The sequence below is a fragment of the Protomyctophum parallelum genome, assembly GCF_964188405.1.
Source record: "Protomyctophum parallelum genome assembly, chromosome: 20".
Taxonomy (NCBI): Eukaryota; Metazoa; Chordata; class Actinopteri; order Myctophiformes; family Myctophidae; genus Protomyctophum; species Protomyctophum parallelum.
The window spans coordinates 9,321,398-9,340,862 of NC_139718.1; the positions used below are offsets into that span (position 1 = coordinate 9,321,398).

At 42.7% G+C, this 19,465-nt stretch overlaps 3 protein-coding genes across 3 annotated transcripts in view; 2 read left to right on the forward strand and 1 right to left on the reverse strand.

Moving 5' to 3' along the window:
• Window positions 1-2,154: 2,154 nt before the first annotated feature.
• cmpk2 (cytidine monophosphate (UMP-CMP) kinase 2, mitochondrial) lies at window positions 2,155-11,206 on the reverse strand. The gene is made up of 5 exons (XM_083791211.1): window positions 10,512-11,206; window positions 9,916-10,030; window positions 7,148-7,349; window positions 6,572-6,805; window positions 2,155-3,848 (listed from the first exon to the last, which is right to left on the reverse strand). The coding sequence occupies exons 1-5, from the start codon at window positions 11,148-11,150 to the stop codon at window positions 3,728-3,730; spliced, it is 1,311 nt and encodes a 436-aa protein (XP_083647337.1). The 5' UTR covers window positions 11,151-11,206; the 3' UTR covers window positions 2,155-3,727.
• Window positions 11,207-11,731: 525 nt separating this feature from the next.
• rsad2 (radical S-adenosyl methionine domain containing 2) lies at window positions 11,732-14,849 on the forward strand (the record flags this gene model as incomplete). Its single annotated transcript, XM_083792280.1, has 6 exons — window positions 11,732-12,083; window positions 12,257-12,418; window positions 12,751-12,980; window positions 13,459-13,608; window positions 13,888-13,920; window positions 14,445-14,849. The coding sequence occupies 6 exons, from the start codon at window positions 11,732-11,734 to the stop codon at window positions 14,607-14,609; spliced, it is 1,092 nt and encodes a 363-aa protein (XP_083648406.1). The 3' UTR covers window positions 14,610-14,849.
• Window positions 14,850-15,734: 885 nt separating this feature from the next.
• Window positions 15,735-19,465, forward strand: part of rnf144aa (ring finger protein 144aa) — a 69,017-nt gene continuing 65,286 nt past the window's right edge. Inside the window, exon 1 of the mRNA XM_083792281.1 lies at window positions 15,735-16,406. The gene's annotated coding sequence lies outside the window, so the exon portion shown is untranslated. The remainder of the gene's footprint in view (window positions 16,407-19,465) is intronic.

Here is a 19,465-nt window from a genome sequence, read left to right on the forward strand (position 1 = left end):
GGCACACACATCCACTCACTAAAACCCAACAATAAGGCACACACATCCACTCACTAAAACACAACAATAAGGCACACACATCCACTCACTAAAACACAACAATAAGGCACACACATCCACTCACTAAAACCCAACAATAAGGCACACACATCCACTCACTAAAACCCAACAATAAGGCACACACATCCACTCACTAAAACGCAACAATAAGGCACACACATCCACTCACTAAAACCCAACAATAAGGCACACACATCCACTCACTAAAACCCACACACATCCACTCACTAAAACACAACAATAAGGCACACACATCCACTCACTAAAACCCAACAATAAGGCACACACATCCACTCAATAAAACCCAACAATAAGGCACACACATCCACTCACTAAAACACAACAATAAGGCACACACATCCACTCACTAAAACACAACAATAAGGCACACACATCCACTCACTAAAACACAACAATAAGGCACACACATCCACTCACTAAAACACAACAATAAGGCACACACATCCACTCACTAAAACACAACAATAAGGCACACACATCCACTCACTAAAACACAACAATAAGGCACACACATCCACTCACTAAAACCCAACAATAAGGCACACACATCCACTCACTAAAACACAACAATAAGGCACACATCCACTCACTAAAACCCAACAATAAGGCACACACATCCACTCACTAAAACACAACAATAAGGCACACACATCCACTCACTAAAACCCAACAATAAGGCACACACATCCACTCACTAAAACCCACACACATCCACTCACTAAAACACAACAATAAGGCACACACATCCACTCACTAAAACCCACACACATCCACTCACTAAAACACAACAATAAGGCACACACATCCACTCACTAAAACACAATAAGGCACACACATCCACTCACTAAAACACAACAATAAGGCACACACATCCACTCACTAAAACACAACAATAAGGCACACACATCCACTCACTAAAACCCAACAATAAGGCACACACATCCACTCACTAAAACACAACAATAAGGCACACACATCCACTCACTAAAACACAACAATAAGGCACACACATCCACTCACTAAAACACAACAATAAGGCACACACATCCACTCACTAAAACACAACAATAAGGCACACACATCCACTCACTAAAACCCAACAATAAGGCACACACATCCACTCACTAAAAGCCATGTAGGTGCCGGGCTGAGGTCAGAATCCTAAAAGAATCTCTTCATCAGACGGATGAAGAGCCGTTGGCTCAAAGCGTCACGTCCAATGATGGTGTAAACTAAAGGAACCAATACATTTCCAAGCTTTGGCGCATGACCCATTGTGCAGACTTTATTTATTATGTTTGGACTCGTATCATAGCCAGATATAGTTATATATAACCCAGTGTTCTACCACCACTGAGAGTTCACTTTAAAAGTATCCATTACAAAAAAAAAGAGAAAAAACACCATACCCTTATATCTTCCACAGCTAAAGGAACACTGACACACAATCCAAACTCAACGTCAGAACCCGAAGATAACTTTACCAGACGGCGAGGCCTATAGCTTGCTTTAGTGTTTACACTAAAACTAGAGCCCGGTCGTTAAGCTCACGTATACGAATCCATATTCCATAAACATAATGACACCTTATTCGAGTGCGTGTGATTACATGTGACGGTTAAGATTTGCGTCCCACGGTGTGGGGGGGGGGGGGGGTGGGGGCACCTCTCTCCGGCCAGCCAGTGAAGCATTGGACTGCTGTAATTGGGTAGTGGGAGTAATCCACATGCTTATGTGGGGGAGCATCGCAGTGACATTGATATACAGCGCTCCATTAATCCATTCTGGGCGGGAACCCCTGTTGGTGTTTTAACTAAGCATTATGTTATACTTTAGCTATTGAAAAATAGTGGCGCGCTACGAGCTTGTAGGTCTGCTATTTTTGAAAAGTTGTGAAAATGTGGTGCAAATCTTTGAATGTACATTACAGAGCGAACATTTTTAACTAAAATATTGGCTTCTGGGGGGGTCCCTGGAACTACATATTTTGAGATGGGGGTCCGTGGCCCAATAGAGATAATTCTGGGGGTCCTTGACATGAAAAAGGTTGAGTACAACTGACATATAGAAACATGGGGTTTTTCAGAAAACTATTAGGATTTAGAAGCCTTTTTTTGAATGGACCTCAGTCCAAAATGGTTTAATTGCCATATGAATAGGGTCTGCAGCGCTTGGCTCTCTGCTGATGCATCACAGTAAAAGAGATGGGTCACTCTGTCTTCTCCAGCCCGCAGCCTTGCCAAGCTCATAATTACTAAAACCCCCAATTAATCTTCCCATCACATAGGCCAAATATACACTTCCTCCCTATATAAATGAGTTACAGTATATGCTTTAAGTAAATGTGGGTGTGCTTGACTTTGTGTAATGTGTCGGTTGTATGTTTGTGTGAGTGAGCATACTGTACATCTGTGTGTGTGTGTCTGCGTGTGCGTGCGCACGCAGACACACACACACGGGTATGTGTCTGTGTGTACATAGTAAAATTCTCAGTGCAAATTTAGCTCAGTGTGTACAGTATAAATGGGTCTCTGAGAGCGTACACATGGAATCAAATAGAAGGGTCAAGATTAACACTCAGGATTTGACAGGGTACAGAAGCCTGTGCGCATTGTGCAAGTGTACATTTGAGTGTGTGTGTGTGTGTGCACGTGCGCTGTGTGTGTGTGTCTGTGCCCATAAGAACATTATGTACTGCACTGGGTTCTCAGCCACAAGGCACAGAGATTATCAATACAACTTATACAAGAGCTATCAATTGTTCTAGCTTCAAACTGTTGCAAGCAGACCTGTCCACTCCAATAAAATGTGCTAATAAAAAAGGTGAAAGGCTACTAAACAGAAATTATTGCACACACAAATACTGTACATACTGTGCACATATGTGATTGCGAAGGTGAAGCACACGAATACAAGGCTGCTATGTTCCCTTTTGGAAGACTTATGTAAGACGTCATCTGTCAAGGCCCCGGCCGGCCACGACCAGACTTCTAACTGTAATTCACATGTTTCCTTTTATTTGAAACTGTATTCTAGGAAATGAGCAGTGTGTTATTGCAACATGTTAAATGCATCATATGGTTTCTTTAACTCCGATGTAGCTTCACCATATTTCCAGGAAAACACAGAACTGGTTCTTTGAGTTGCCTCGTGTATAAGTTAAACTTAGGTGATTGGGGAATATACAAACCATCCTGTTCATTTCCTCTGGGTTTTAGTGCCAAATGAAACTGACCGTCAGTGAGACAGACAATGTCGTTTTCTGAACCCCTCCTCAGTCCTCACATGTCAAAAAAGGAGTTGGATGAACATTTCTGGTGTCTGCACAATGCCAATCATTGTAAATTAGACTTGAAATACTATCAGGGAGTGTGTGTGTGTGTGTGTGTGTGTGTAAGTGGGTGTGCATGTGTGCGTGTGCATGCGTGAGTGCATGCCTGCGCATGCGTGAGACAGCGTGCATGTCTGAACATATATTTATGATTTTAGCGTCCCTAGCCCTTTCCCCATTGTGAATAGAGAATCTCACAGCCTCTCTCCAGCCTCTCCTTTTATCACATCCACAACACCTTACTGGCATCTAGTGGCTTAGTGAAGTACTGCGTCCACCTGATGCCGGAGAGCCGGTTGGGGAGATGAAGGATGTTTACAAGTGGCATTTGTCCCTAATTAAAAGCAGCACTTGTTGAAGCACTTGGTCTGGAGAAGGACTCGCATCCACAGCGACACAGGCCGGCCCACTGATCCTCTGGTAAGCCTCCTCCACTCTGTACACGCACGCACGCACGCACACACGCACGCACACACACACACACACACACACACACACACACACACACACACACACACACACACACACACACTGGTTAGAAATACTAATTGAATACCAATTAATATCCGTCTACAGTTAAAGAGAAACTTTGAGCATTAGTGATATACGGCCAATGATGCAAAACGGCACATGACGTCATTGTCTCACAAGGTCATTTACCTTTTTTAACCATTTTTGTAGAGAACCCACAGAAGACAATGGGTACTTTTTTGACAGACTATATTATTGATGATAGAACAATAGGATTTAGGTCGAAAATTGGCACCATTTTCCATGAATAAATAAGACATTGATCATAACGTGGAACAAACGACGGCATCGAAGACATTGAAGCGTCACGTACAGTACGCTGCAGTGTAATGTACAGTATGTGCTTATCAATCTGATTTCAGAATGAACTTAACCGTGGTCAGAAAACAGTCCAGCATTTCAGTTCGGCGTTTTCCGGCAGACTGTCGGTGGACAGACAGTGACAAAACGCCGGATATATCTCGGAAAACGTCCGACGAGAAACAACACAGATGGCTCACGGCGCCAAGCGTTTCCTGACATCGAATTGAAAGCGGTCCTCGCGGAGCCGAGGCATCGCCGTGATTGAAGTCTGTGGAATCTCCTCTCTGTTTCTGTCAGTGACGCTCGTCTCTCCCTCCGTCTTTCTCTGCCTCCGCTGGCCCAACATCTGGCCATTCCGTGTGGAGAGGCCATTATGTCAGCGGAGAGAATAAATGAAAGTGGCCATCGACCTGTCTGCCTAGCGACTGGCCTGCCCAGCAGTGTCTTCTTGAGTTGGGACCAGCTTAATGGAGCACAGCGGCTCAGCAACTAATCACCTGTTCTTTCTCATCAGCCCCTTCCCCCCCGTGGGACGGTAATTGATTGTTAAGTGTTTGATGGGTCAGAATGTAGACTGACCTGACTCAAGGAATTGCACGGTACAGTCTGCCACCCCCTATCTGTGTGTGTGTGTGTGTGTGTGTGCGTGCGTGCGTGCGTGCGTGCGTACGTGCGTGTTTGCAATATGTAGCCCACAGCTTGTACTTTTCTTTTTCAATTATATTGTTTTTAGTAGTTTTAGTTAACTATAATAACCTTTGTGTGTGTGCGTGCGTGCCCATGTATGTATTTGTTTTCATATACTCGTGTGTCTCACTCTGTCCTTTTGTAAATCCATGTCCATTACACTACTGACTACAAATACAAAACTACAATCTGTAGATACTTTTTTCCACACACATGAACCTGGTTACAAGTTTAAATTAGTCTAATTTGTATATTGGTGTCAACCAGGTCTCCATCTCTCGCTTACAGTTAGTCCATGCACATCGCTGCTCGTGGCTGAAGCTATCAGAGGGAAACTGGGCTTTTGCAGTGGCAGCTCCCAAGCTCTGGAATGAGCTGCCTCTGCACATAAGACAAGCCTCCACCCTTATTCCATTTATTTGCATTTCCAAACACAGCATGAGTTGTTGTCTGATGTTTAAAGTGACACTGTGTATGTTGTATGTTTTTAAATGAAGTTGTGGTTCTTAAATGTTGTATTGTAAAGCACTTTGTTGTTATATATTTTTTTTTTAAGATATTTTTTTTGCGGCTTACGCCTTTTTTATTGATTTTTGAAGGGACAGACAGTAGGCTGACAGGAAACGGGAGAGAGATGGGGGGATGACATGCAGTAAAGGCCGTGTCGGGTCCTGGAGTCGAACCCGCGGCACACTGCGACTGGATTACCAGTCCGGTGCCCAGACCGTTACGCTACGGCCTGGGCCACTTTGTTGTTATTTAAATGTTATTTAAATGTGCTATATAAATAAAGGTGGTATGGTATGGGGTACAGTATGTATCAATTGTATTTTTAAATGTCTACTATATTCCATACAGTGGACACAGAGGAACATGCATTTAGACACAATCTTTCTAAATGTATGTCTCCTGAATAACATGGTACTGATGCTTCTCATGCTTACTATGCGTCCCAGACCATGGCCATCCACTGAAAAGTATGATAATTATGTACACCTGCTGTGCAGAAGCACGTCTATTGCATCTGTGCATGTGGGGCATCCTTGTGTGTGTGTGTGTCTGCATCTGTTCAGATCTGCACACGAGCATAAACACTACTGTGTATGCATCATGTCCACACACTATCTCTGCAGATACTTGCAGAGCTACACTTATGCGTGCTCCCAATCTTCCGCCGTAGTCTGAAAACCCACCTTTTCAGACTCCATCATGGCCCATAGCACTTACCCTACCCCCTTAGATAGCATTTCTGTAGACTTAGATAGATAAGTCTACAGATCTACAGATAGATAGATTTGATACAGACTTATAGCATGTTATGTAGACAGCACTATTATTGCATTGTATGTAGTCATAGCACGCCATAGTACATATGTATAGCATAGTAGTATATATGTATAGTTTATATGAATAGTTTCATTATATAGATATTCCACTGTTACTTTCTTAGCTTACGCATGTTTCATGATAGATGCTTTTATGTGATGTATTCCCATGCTTTTTTGTTCTTGCTTAATGTAAGTCGCTCTGGATTAAGAGCGTCTGCTAAATGCCTAAATTGTAAATAGTAAATTGCGTGTGACTGTGTGTGTGTCCCATCCTATGTGCAGTACTTCACAACATGTGAGTCTGTGTCACCTGAGTCTGAAGAGGTGGTTGTGGTCTAGCTGTTGCTCCTCTGGGGTCTGACCTTGGCCTCTGTCCCGTAGCCTCCTGCTCCTCTCCTCAGGGTCCAGCGTGAGCACGAGCACCAGGCTGGGCTGGAGCAGGTCTCCTGGCCAGCAGTAACCCTCCCAACCCTCTGTTGGAAGGTTAGACACTGGACCGGTCACTGCTGTGGCGATGGCGTACGACGCTGTGCTGTGCCAGTATCTGGGAAGAGAGTTGGATGGATGGATGGATGGGTGGGTGGGTGGGTGGATGGATGGGTGGGTGGATGGGTGGGTGGATGGGTGGATGGGTGGGTGGAAGTTTGGAAGTTTGATTGGATGGAAGGAAGGAAGAATGGACAGATGGAAGGATGAGTGGTTCGATGGAAAAAGGGTCAGATGGATGATGGATGGATAGTTGGAAGGATGGATGAACAGACAGACAGACAGATTAGGAGAAATAATATCTCCTCATACCTTAGGAATTATATTATATATATTTATTTTTTATTCAGAGAGAGAAACATGTCCACAGGTAAACTCGCTCCGCTCGACAAATCCTTACCTGTCAACGATGACAGGTGTCTGTCTGGCCTCCTGGCCTATTAGTCGTGCTGTGATGTAGTTCCCCAGGGCGTAGAAGGCTCGGCGGATGAGGGGCGGCTCCTGATCAAAGCGGGCCCTCCAGGGGGACAGGCACCAGGGAGGGGACCGCAGCAAAGTGGCCCCCAGCGCTTCCCTCAGAGACTCAGTCAGAGTCGTCTTACCTGAGGAGAGAGAAGAGTGAGGCAGGAAAAGATTCACAAAAACAGATGGAGAAGCAAAGCAAGTATTGGATCATGTTACAATTGGACTGATCAATTACACAATCTATTATAAGTGATTGATTTATTTTTATTTTTTATAGTAATAGCAGGGTTCCCATGACCATACTGGAAAAATAATAATAGTGGATTATTTGCCCCTTGGTTACAAGGTGACAACGTTGAAATGTGATTACACTTATTTTCTAAGTTTCAGTCAATACGTAGACATTGAGAATCCTAATAACTTATTTTCCAATTTGAATCCTTAACCACTTTAATATCCACATCAAGCTCGTTGGTTACGGTTTTATTTGCTCTAAGAAGAGACAAAAGATTAAAGATGATTTACGCGTAACAGTGCTAAAATGAAGTTTCCCATTATATATTTGTATTAGTGTATCATTTTATTAAACATTAACAGATCAGATTGACCATTTGACGTGTACCCTGTTGAAGAGGCTGTGTATGGATGGGCTGTAAGTTTACACCCATCCATATGAGTTATCAGCACGACTGACTGTATCAGGATTAGGAACACTGTCTTTTATTGCATTTTATTTCAACAACTTTTCTGTCAGTCTGTGTTCTCTACATGTACGTGGTTCTCCAAATAAAGGGGAAGAGGGACATCATTGCTTGTCAGTTAGAGATAGCTGTCATGGGAAATATTGCATTAGTCAAATTTGCACAAATTTAGATTCCACATCCATATCAGGAACACGCCATTCCCATAGCAACAGTTCACAATACTGTAAATCTAGGAAATGACGGGATATTTCGTAGTTTGTGCAGCGTGCATAGAATTGGGGGAAGGAATGAAAAACACTGCTTGGAACGTTGGTAGTGCCAAGCAGTGTTTTTATTTCCTTCTCCCATTCTTTCTTCTTCTTCCATTTCCACGCACACTGCACAAAATTGGCCAAGTGTACCAGTTTATTAACTTTCAACCTGACATTCGTATTTTATGCATGTCATTACAGGGCAGGCAAACATCATTTCACTTCAAATGGCCATAGCTTGGAGAGTCACCAATTGCTATGGAGTGTTTGATCTCCCCAGGAAATACATTTTCAGGTGGGTTGCCAATTTCAGCCAATCAGGAGAGAGTATAGCCATGTCTTGGCTTCCATTTTACAACGTTCCATTTCCATCACTGCCTGCTAACTTCTTTGTGTCAACGTTTTCAATTCCACTTGTTTATTCTGCATCTTTTATGAGTCATCTCTACTGATTGGATCAAATTGGTATGCCATTGCCAACCTTAAAATGCATTCTCTGTTTACAAAAAGAGACTGAACAAACACTCCATAGCAATGAATACTATCAGAATATATACAGCAATTTAACACACAACTAGGAAGAAAAAAATCACCTTTATTGCTAAAGCTAGAGGCCATCTTTTAGTGTGTGTGTGTGTGTGTGTGTGTGTATTGAATGCTGCTGTTACCCTCATTTCCATTTTGGGATAACAGTTTGATGTGATTTGCATTGAAAGTAGGTCCATTTCAATATAAATCATGACGTTATTAGAACACATATAAAGTTAGCAGCGGTGGATGCTCAGCAGAAATATTATTAGTAAATTTGCCGCAAAAAGTGTTTAGTTGTTCAGTTAATCAGTTACGGGTTATGGATGGACATATAGGGTAGCATCCGGGTAGCTCAGTCGGTAGAGCTCTCACCTTTGGACCACAAGTTGATGGGTTTGATGGTTGGGTGCAGTACGTTGTTCAGACTAGTCATTGGTCCGACAAACGACCACCCACCTCATCTCCTAACCTAACCATAACCTCAAGCGTTAGTCCGACATGCGGATGCATGTCGGACTAACGCTCCGTCGGAATGACATGCGGTCCCCCCTACAGGTTATTATCATAGAGCGTTGTACAGTAACAACGTATTTTGTTTGTGTTGTTGTTAATCCCTCTACAGTCTACATGAGTTGAAAACCTGTAATTCATTTTGGACCTTCCAAACTTTTACTAGTCAGAAATAACAATCTCATGTTACTATTAATGTGCACGTATTTTAGCATTGTCTTCTAAACCATCATATGTTACAATGTAGTCAAATATAAGCATCATTATATAATTTATTATAACGATAATATTCAATATATGTGAGGGTCACATAAAAAGTCCTGGAAATGTCCTGGCATTTTATTTCTTACAAAAGGTCAAACCCCCTCTATAAGTAATAATGATATTTATATAGTAAACACAGTGTCAGTGCTGAGATGGTGAATATCATTTTCAATGTAAAACGTTTGACCATATAAGTAACCCCTGACACGACGCTTGCTTGCGCATTCTTGAAGTTTGTGGAAAGAGCATCAATTTTAAATGAACTCCACATCTTCCTTTGCACAGGAGCATAACCTTCCTGACGTCATGTTGCATGATATTCCATTAGGCAAGCCTCGCTGGCAGATAATGACATCTGCAGAGAAGGTTGTCCATCACTTAAGGGAGACATCTATGCATCATGCTGCCCGTCACATGTTCGTTTATGAGGTAATGACATTAACCTGTGGCATCCAGTCCTTCTATGACAATAACAGGGAAGTCTGTTTTACATCCGACCACTCGTCTCTGCTCCGCCAGCTCTAGGACGGCTCTAGCCTCTGGTATGATGTCACCACACTGCCGAGCAGACATGGACACACGCAGGCACGCACACACACACACACACACACACACACACACACACACACACACACACACACACACACACACACACACACAACTGACGCATTTGTTGTATTAAGAAGCAGTAATATAACTCAGATGTCATGGGCCTTCTGGCATCATTGATTGATACTCAGATGAAATAAAGTAGAACTACCACCGGTACTTGGGTTATTTCGCTGTCCACCACTAGAGTGCACTGTCGTGCCAATTATGTTTTATCAGTTAAATGCCCATAACAGTAGCCTAATATACATTAATAGCTTAGTCTGTTTAGCTATGGCAATTGGCAATGACGACAGGTTTATCCAAATGTAAAAGTACAAATATATAAAAGCACTGCATACAATTGTTTATGCAATCATTTAAAACCAAATGTATTATTATTATTATTAGTACTATTAGGCTATTATAAATATAGGCTTAATGTTGTTACCTCCCGGAGAACATTGTATGCCTCCTCAAAACTGTAGAACACATCTGAGTTGATGATGCTGAGAGATGATGGGTGGCAGTCAGGCGCTTCAGAGGGAACTATACAGTAGGACTCAGACACGCCCATAGCTTCTTCTGCTGCTCCACAGGGCCACAGGCGTTGAGACCACCACGCACGGCTACCAGCACCATCTCCATCTCCCACTCGCACGTAGGAGAACGCCAATACAGGGTCATTCTCATTCACTAATTCACTCAAAATGCGCTCCGTGGTGGTGGTGCACTCGGATGAATCTTTTAAGAAATATCCCTTTAGGACGGAGTCTTTGACATTAGGCAGAAATGAAGACATGGTCAAAAGCTTACATTCTGACGGCAGCACGCTCAACAGTTTGTCTTTCAACCCTCCGTAGAACTTAGCTCTCTGAATTCTGTCGTCGCTGTGGACGAGAAGAGAGTAACAGCGTTCGTGCTTGTGCACGCTTCTAAACAGTTGCGGCACCTCTCGTTGGTGGTGCGTTTCTGATCGCAGCCGCAGCAGGGCAAAGTAGGTGGGCAGCGACCTCGCGTCCATTTCCACCGAGAAAACACGAGCGGACCACTGGCCGAGGAGAGACAGGGGCAGGCTGCGTCTAGCCATGCCGATGCTGGGATAAGATGAGGAGAGGATAGGTTGTTTGGCCTTGTGAATGTGATGCGATGCGATGAGTACTGAGTAGTAGGCTATCTTTCCCCCAACAGTCCTTTCCTTGTTATGTGCAGAGCCTTAAATAGACTCTGGTTAAAATGTGGAAAGCCTGGTGACGCGAGGTTGCTTGTTATGTCATTTGATAGACTGCAGTCGGGAAAACAAAACTTAACGTGCTGGTCAGTAGTTTCGAAATCGAAACTTATGCTTGGTAACGTAAATGGAAACCTATTGGTCAAATCAGTCACTGCACAGGTCCACCAGTGGCCCACACACCCACCCCCACCCGGACTCCTTAGTCCTCTGTTTCACTTTCGTTGTTTGTAAATACAAACTGGTGTTGGGCTAGTATGATGATGAGATGACTGACTTTGCACTTTCAGAAAGGAAATTGATTCCTATTGAGTATCCAAGTTATAGCCTTATAGGCCCATATGTTTCGTTTCACCAAAGTCAGGTAGGTGGTCTTATACAGCTCAGCTGACAGGATTCTATTTAAGGTGCCCGGGTTGCACCCCCATCCTGCAGTCTGAATGTACATGATCCGTTCCAAGATGTTTTCCTCTGCAGCAGTCATGTCTCTGAAGATGCTCCTGCAGTTTTGCATCAGGATATTTTCAAGTTTCTTCTCCAGTGCGCAGGCCTGGGTACTAACGGGTGGTTTGCGGGAGAAAGGGGGGTTTGCAGGTGGAGCAACTACACCTGTGAACTGCAAATTGGATCCAAAGAAAGCAGTCGAGAGCGCAACGACCCCGACAAGTGTCAATTATCATTTTACGCGCAAGTGCAACTACAAATGTGGCTTTTGTTTCCACACTGCGAAAACGTCGTTTGTCTTGCCTATAGATGAGGCAAAGAGGGGTCTTGAACTTCTGCAGAAATCTGGTAAATTTGATTATTTATATATATATATATATATATATATATATATATATATATATATATATATATATATATATATATATATATATATATATATATATATATATATATATATTTTTTTTAAGCAATTTAGATTTCCCAAAACCGTTGTATGCTCATCTATTGTTGTCCATCAGGCATGGAAAAGATCAACTTCTCCGGTGGGGAGCCTTTCCTGCATGACAAAGGAGACTTCCTTGGGAAGTTAGTTCAATACTGCAAACAGGACCTGAAGCTGCCAAGTGTCAGCATTGTCAGCAATGGAAGCATGATCAAAGAAAACTGGTTCCGGAAATATGGTAAGAGTTCTCATCTTTCAAACACTATGAACTGTAACACAGACGATATACTATACTATTATGTATAAAAAATAATGAAATAACACGTCACTATAGGCCTATACTTATTATTATTATTATTATTATTACAGTTGAATGTATTCATTTAAACAAATATTCTACAGTAGGTGGCAGTATGGGATATTACTTTTGAATTTGTATTATTGAAAAGAATAGCCGGCATATTTGCCTGTAAAATAACAAATAAGGCATGATCGCACACTCTCTTCCCTTTCTGTCTTTCCTTCCTCCTCACACACATTATTCACTCATTCTCTGTCCCTCACTCTCAGGTGAATATCTGGACATACTGGCCCTTTCCTGTGACAGCTTTGACGAGGAGACCAATCAGCTCATAGGCAGAGCTCAGGGCCGGAAGAGCCACCTGGACAACCTCTACAAGGTCCGCAACTGGTGCCAGCAGTATAAGGTGGCGTTCAAGATCAACTCCGTCGTCAACACCTTCAACGTGGACGAAGACATGAGGGAGAACATCGCTGAGCTCAAACCTGTCCGCTGGAAGGTATGAACCGAGACGGCACAACAAGAAATAAGTTATATTTGCGGTTAACACACGTGTGCCTACACACGGTACAATTGTTTTGTACCAACCGTTTTAATGTATTTTAGATTGTACTGCGGTAACTTTGCAGGTCCATTTGGTTACGTTTGTATAATTTGGATGAACACTTTTCAACCTATCTTTATATAATTGGTCCTGCAACTCCTCACTAATAAAATGTTCACCTTTTTTTCCTACTCGGTCTGTGTCTCATAGGAGGGCTGTGGGCAGTTCAGTTAAAATATTTAGATTTTTATTATCGTGAGAATGATGGCTTCCATTTGTGTTAGGACAATGTTTGTATTTACACACACCCTCAAAGCTTGCGCCCCTCCTATTTGTCCAAAAATGGTGGCATTTTATCATGATCATTTGAGGACCAATTATATGAAGACTATATGAATCACCCACTGATTTGTGCTTGCTGCGTTTACTGTAGGTGTTCCAGTGCCTGCTGATCCACGGGGAGAATGCAGGGGAGGATGCTCTGAGAGAGGCAGAGAGGTTTGTCATCAGTGACCAACAATTTCAGGACTTTCTGGACAGGCATAGCAGCATCACCTGCCTCGTACCCGAGTCCAATCAGAAGGTGAGAGGTGGACATGCCAGGAACTAACCGACAACACTAATTGTATCCACCATTCCAAAACGTGCCAAAGTACCAAAATAATAATGTGTTGTTATTCATACTCACCATGTTTTGTACCATAATCGCTCCATTGGAATATTAATGGATTTTCTCATCTCCTCTTGGGAGTACAGCAACATGTGAATTGTGAAAGAGAATTACTTCTTGGACGATATTTTATTTGTAAAACCAGGTTGCAGACAGAAACAATAGTTTTGACTAAGAATTGTGTCTTTTCAGATGAGGGATTCTTACCTTATCCTGGATGAATATGTAAGTAGATTGATTGATTGATTGAAATATGTATCAGTTATGTAACCGTTTGCAGAATTACAGTACATTTCAAGCACAAACTCAATACAAAGACTGTTAACTGTGAGGGGAAGACCCAATTAAGCATTACACTTGTTTACAAGAGGGTCCACCATGTTTAATTCATTAAAACATTTAGAGACGTACAAATAGACACTTCTATATAGTTAAAGAACAGAACAGGAATTCATCATAAAGGAAGCAAAAAGGGAAAATAAACATTTACAGTGAGGGGAAAAAGGGGGGTAGGCCTACTTAATATATTTTTTGTACTTATTTATGTGCAGTGTGCACGCCGCCAATATAATTCAGAACATTCGAAATTTTGACATTTAATATGCTATCATTTTTAACTAATTCATTAGAACAATGTCTGAGCTTTTCTTTTCTTATCGTTTGACCATTATTGCTGTCAACATCAAAGTACCCACAGAGAGACAGAGTAGCATTGAATTTGAACCGTTCCTGTTCCTGCCCTTTTCCAGATGCGTTTCCTGGACTGCAGAGAAGGACGGAAGGACCCGTCTAAGTCCATCCTTGATGTTGGTGTGAAGGAGGCCATTTCTTTCAGTGGCTTTGATGAGAAGATGTTTCTAAAAAGAGGGGGGAAATATGTGTGGACCAAAGCTGATATGCGGCTTGAGTGGTGAAACTCAGCTGCTGAAGTATCGTACTTTACTAATTTGCACTGTACATTTTCATTACCTTATGTTTATTTAAATCTGTTACATTTTGTAGTTGTCCTCTATATATCCTTGTGTCTGAAAGCTGCGGTCCAACTGTGCACAACCCTGGGTTGCCTTTTTGTAAAATGTAATACAATAATAATAATAAGCTAATATTAAGGTTTCTCACATAATTATTATATTTAATTGTCGTCTTGTTGCTTTATTAGACTTTTACCTATTTATTTCCTTTTTTATAGTACATTTAAGCTCCTTTGCACAACAGAACTGTGATAAAAACAGCATATTTCCCTTCATGTACCTTTGATATTGTTGAATTAAATAAATATTTGAAAAATGTATTGTTTTAATTTGTTAATTTGCTAACACCAACCACCCCTTACATGAGATATATGCTTGACACAGACACTCACACTTGTATAGCCAAACATGTTATATACATGATTTGTAGCGTGGCGATTCCATAATACAAGATGCAGTCTTGTTGACTACATCTCTACAACACCACGACAAAAACTATTGTTGGAACCAAACCTTCCAGTAACCCTTGTTAAACTGGACTAGCCTTGGAAACCAGACAAATCTGCCAGAGCAAAAACAATTAGCTCCAGTGAGTCTGGCCATGCCAGGCTAAAACTGGACAGAGGTATAAAGCCAATTTGATATTGTACATTTCATTACTTTAATTATTAAAATAACTACATATATGGTACGAATTGTTAAAACTGAAATGTCAAGACAGCTCAGTTAAGCCAGCTTTTAAACTATCTTTTCTTGTTGACATTTGTAATATACGTACGGTCAATATTAAAGCACAAATTGCTGCCCATATTATTGTCTATCCACAAGCCTGTTACCCTGCTGTGGTATTATTTGATGTGATAATAATAATGTTGACAGCGTCACTTGGACAGCAGAGGGCGCTACCGTTCGTGGAATGTACAAGGTGACGCTTGTTTCTCCTGGCACTGGCGGCAGACTAGCAGAGCTGAAGAGACAGGAACGCACACTCTCTCTCTCTCTCTCTCTCTCTCTCTCTCTCTCTCTTTCTCTCTCTCTCTCTCTCTCTCTCTCTCTCTCTCTCTCTCACAGACAAATGGCGTCCCTCCAGTGCGAAGCAGCTGATTCCCCACTGAGGAGGAGAGCCGCGGCGGCAGTATCTTTTTAGAGGTAAACACACCACCGCCCACGGATGTTTGCTACACCATAGCGGCATATTGCTGTATGCAGGAAGACTTCCTTTCTGTAGCAAAACAGGGCTGACTGACTAGCTGTTGGGGCGGTGCATTGTGCTGTAACCGAGGCTTTAGCACCACAGCTCCTGTGTGCGATACTGTAAGTCAGGGAGGGTGGGTGAGTGGGTGGCCCGAAGATACTGTCTGTCTTGTCAGTCAGATACAGTTTGTGATTTAATTTGCCCACAGTTCGGTTTGCGTTGTCTGCGTCTCACCGGGGCCTGCCTTATTGTTTATTGTAAAGCGCTAATAAGGCGACGGGTCAGCGGACGTTCCTTCCCACCCCCGGACGTTAAGGGAGGAGGATTCATAATAATGAACAACATGGGCATCATCATCATCACCCATTGCGTGGTGTTCTGTAAGCAGCCAGGGTGCTGCTGCTGATATACTCTCTTGACTGACTGACGACTATAGTTGGGTCACATCATCTCCGTTAATCCAATTCAGGAGATCACGTACGGCGGCTTGTCGCTCCAAATCCTCCTGGACCCGATCAAGAGACGGCGTTATCTCAACAAGCCAGGTAATATTTTGGTGTTTTGTATGTATGCGTTTATTATTGCGTTCTGTGGCCTGGCATTGACTGCAGTGTTAATGCAACTTCCAGGTCTGTCTCACATGAAAGACCAGATTTTCTAGTACCCGTCGTCTTTACAAGACGGTTTATGAGCGTTTGAGCTTTAGGCAGTTGCTGCATACTGCTTGTCAGCCAGTTCTACCCCAGTGAGTGGTTATTTGAACTGGGAGACCCCCCCCCCCCCCACCCCGACAAGCAAATAAAGCAATGTTGTAGGACAATTGTAGTTGAGGCATTACGCACTTAATATTTGACGTGTGTGTGTGTGTGTGTGTGTGTGTGTGTGTGTGTGTGTGTGTGTGTGTGCCGAGCAACATGCTATTTATACCATATCGGCTAATTATACAGCTGCTGTTTACTTTTACTCATATTACCTTCCTCAAATGTTGTCTTCAAGACACATTTGAGCATATACCAATTATCTGTCTGTTCAATCTATAACATTTCAAGTCTTTTCATTTAGTAAAAAATGGCAAAACACACAGCCTGCTTGTTCTCCCAGATGTTTCACTCATTTAGTTGTTCTTGAGAATGAGAAGAGAGAGAGAGAACTATTTTGTTGCCACCACTTCACACAGTCAATCAATATCACGTGACACACACACACACACACACACACACACACACACACACACACACACACACACACACACACACACACACACACACACACACACACACACACACACACACACACACACACACACATGTGCTATTGATTGAATGAGCACACATTCAGGTGCAAGTACAGTACTTTGCATGTGCGGCTGACTGTGTTATCCTGTATGCACTTGAAATAACCGTGCAAATAGCAGATCTACAAGCTCATAACGCGTCACGGTGCCAGGCTATTTGACATATAATGACCTACTGTATACAGGGCTGCAGTGGAGTTAATTCAAGTGCACTACAGTGCTGAATCTCAACTTTTCATGTGGAAATGGTTCACACAAGTGTGACATGCATGAAGTGGATGGCTCCACTAAGCTGTGAAAGGTCAGCCGGTGCCATTCCATTTTAAGCAGCAACCGAGCAACCGCTACCCTCTGGGTGCCTAGGGCACTGTGGGCATGGAACCACGCTACTACAGAGCAATTCTGTGTCTAGGTGCCTAGGGCACTGTGGGCATGGAACCACGCTACTACAGAGCAATTCTGTGTCTAGGTGCCTAGGGCACTGTGGGCATGGAACCACGCTACTACAGAGCAATTCTGTGTCTAGGCGTCTCTAGGGCACTGTGGGCATGCAACCACGCTAGTACAGAGCAATTCTGTGTCTGTGTCTAGGGCACTGTGGGCATGCAACCACGCTACTACAGAGCAATTCTGTGTCTAGTCGTCTCTAGGGCACTGTGGGCATGGGACCACGCTACTACAGAGCAATTATGTGTCTATGCGTCTCTAGGGCACTGTGGGCATGCAACCACGCTAGTACAGAGCAATTCTGTGTCTGTGTCTAGGGCACTGTGGGCATGCAACCACGCTACTACAGAGCAATTCTGTGTATGCGTCTCTAGGGCACTGTGGGCATGCAACCACGCTACTACAGAGCAATTCTGTGTCTAGGTGCCTAGGGCACTTTGGTGGGCATGCAACCACGCTACTACAGAGCAATTCTGTGTCTAGGCGTCTCTAGGGCACTTTGGTGGGCATGCAACCACGCTACTACAGAGCAATTCTGTGTCTAGGTGCCTAGGGCACTGTGGGCATGGAACCACGCTACTACAGAGCACTTCTGTGTCTAGGGCACTGTGGGCATGCAACCACGCTACTACAGAGCAATTCTGTGCTGCACAATGCTGTGCGGGCCATAATAATACCTGACAGAGAGTGAAGAGGTCCATTTCTAACATATATTATGTTCTTTCATTGTGTCCGTGTGTCTCACACTGTGTAATTGACTGAACTTGCTCCCCTGGGAGAAAGGTCAATGTGTGTGTATCCTGAAGAGTGTGAGAGTACTGCTCAATGGATTGTCACTGACTCACTGTGCTGCAAAGACTTTAATGTACCCTAGAATAACAACATGGCAACATTTGTGAAGCCTTTTCATTGTTAATTTGATTCTGTGCAGCAGTATTCTATGCACCTAGTTTTATCCAATAAGAACTGGTAGTACATCAAGATTTACATTTAAGTAAATTAGTTTAAGTAAATTAGTTTGTTACATCTCATATTGTTTCAATTGGGCAGAAACCTTTCTATTTGTTAATTATTTTTTCATGATTGGTAATTAATGCCCTACTTCACCATACCACTACTGTACATTGTCACACAAATGTAGCAACAATAGGAAATCTACATTTTGAAAAGACATTGACAAAATAATACACTACATTGGATCCATTGGAACACAGTTTTATTTTCTTTCATTTCCTGACGAGTGATTCCCTGAAGAAGGCAACTTGTTGCCGAAACGTTGGAAAAATAAATATTTGATGGCATCGTGACTACGAGCTGTGCGGCCTTTTTCAGTCCTAGTTTTATTTCCTGACGAGGACATGCAAGGTTTCCAACCCACCGAGTGACCATATACGAGTACACACGGGTGTACTATTCTTTGGATTTGTTTCCTCACATTGTGGCAGCAATAACGATAACAAAAGAGGTCATTAATTAATAATTACCAGAAGTATTAATTAAGGTGTCTGGTGCCCGTTTGTGCGGGGTGTGCATAGCTACTTCTGTGTGTGTGGTAGGCAGGTAGGCATAGTGTCTGTCTTTTGTAAACCTGATTGTCTTGGGAGTGGGGATTCAGACATTACCGTTTTCAAAGCCTACTGTCCATGGTTTTGTCATTCATGAACCTGAGTGTGTGTACTCTCTTTTTGTTTTGCAAGAACATAAAACAATATTTTGTATATAAGCTGCATCCTAGTATCTGTACTCATGGTTGTTAACTCGACATGGTTTCTTTCCCATAGATTCCCTGTGGAATTCACTGTTCAGCTTTAACCACACACACACACACACGCACACGCACACAACTAATGTGGCAGACAGTAT

Excerpts from the sequence above, each read along its gene's own strand:
- cmpk2 (XM_083791211.1), bottom strand. The coding sequence starts at position 11,150 with ATGGCTAGACGCAGCCTGCCCCTGTCTCTCCTCGGCCAGTGGTCCGCT. Across the intron at positions 6,806-7,147 it reads ACACCTGTCATCGTTGACAG|ATACTGGCACAGCACAGCGT; the intron begins GTAAGGATTTGT and ends CTCTCTTCCCAG. Across the intron at positions 3,849-6,571 it reads AACCACCTCTTCAGACTCAG|AGTGGAGGAGGCTTACCAGA; the intron begins GTGACACAGACT and ends GTGCGTGTACAG.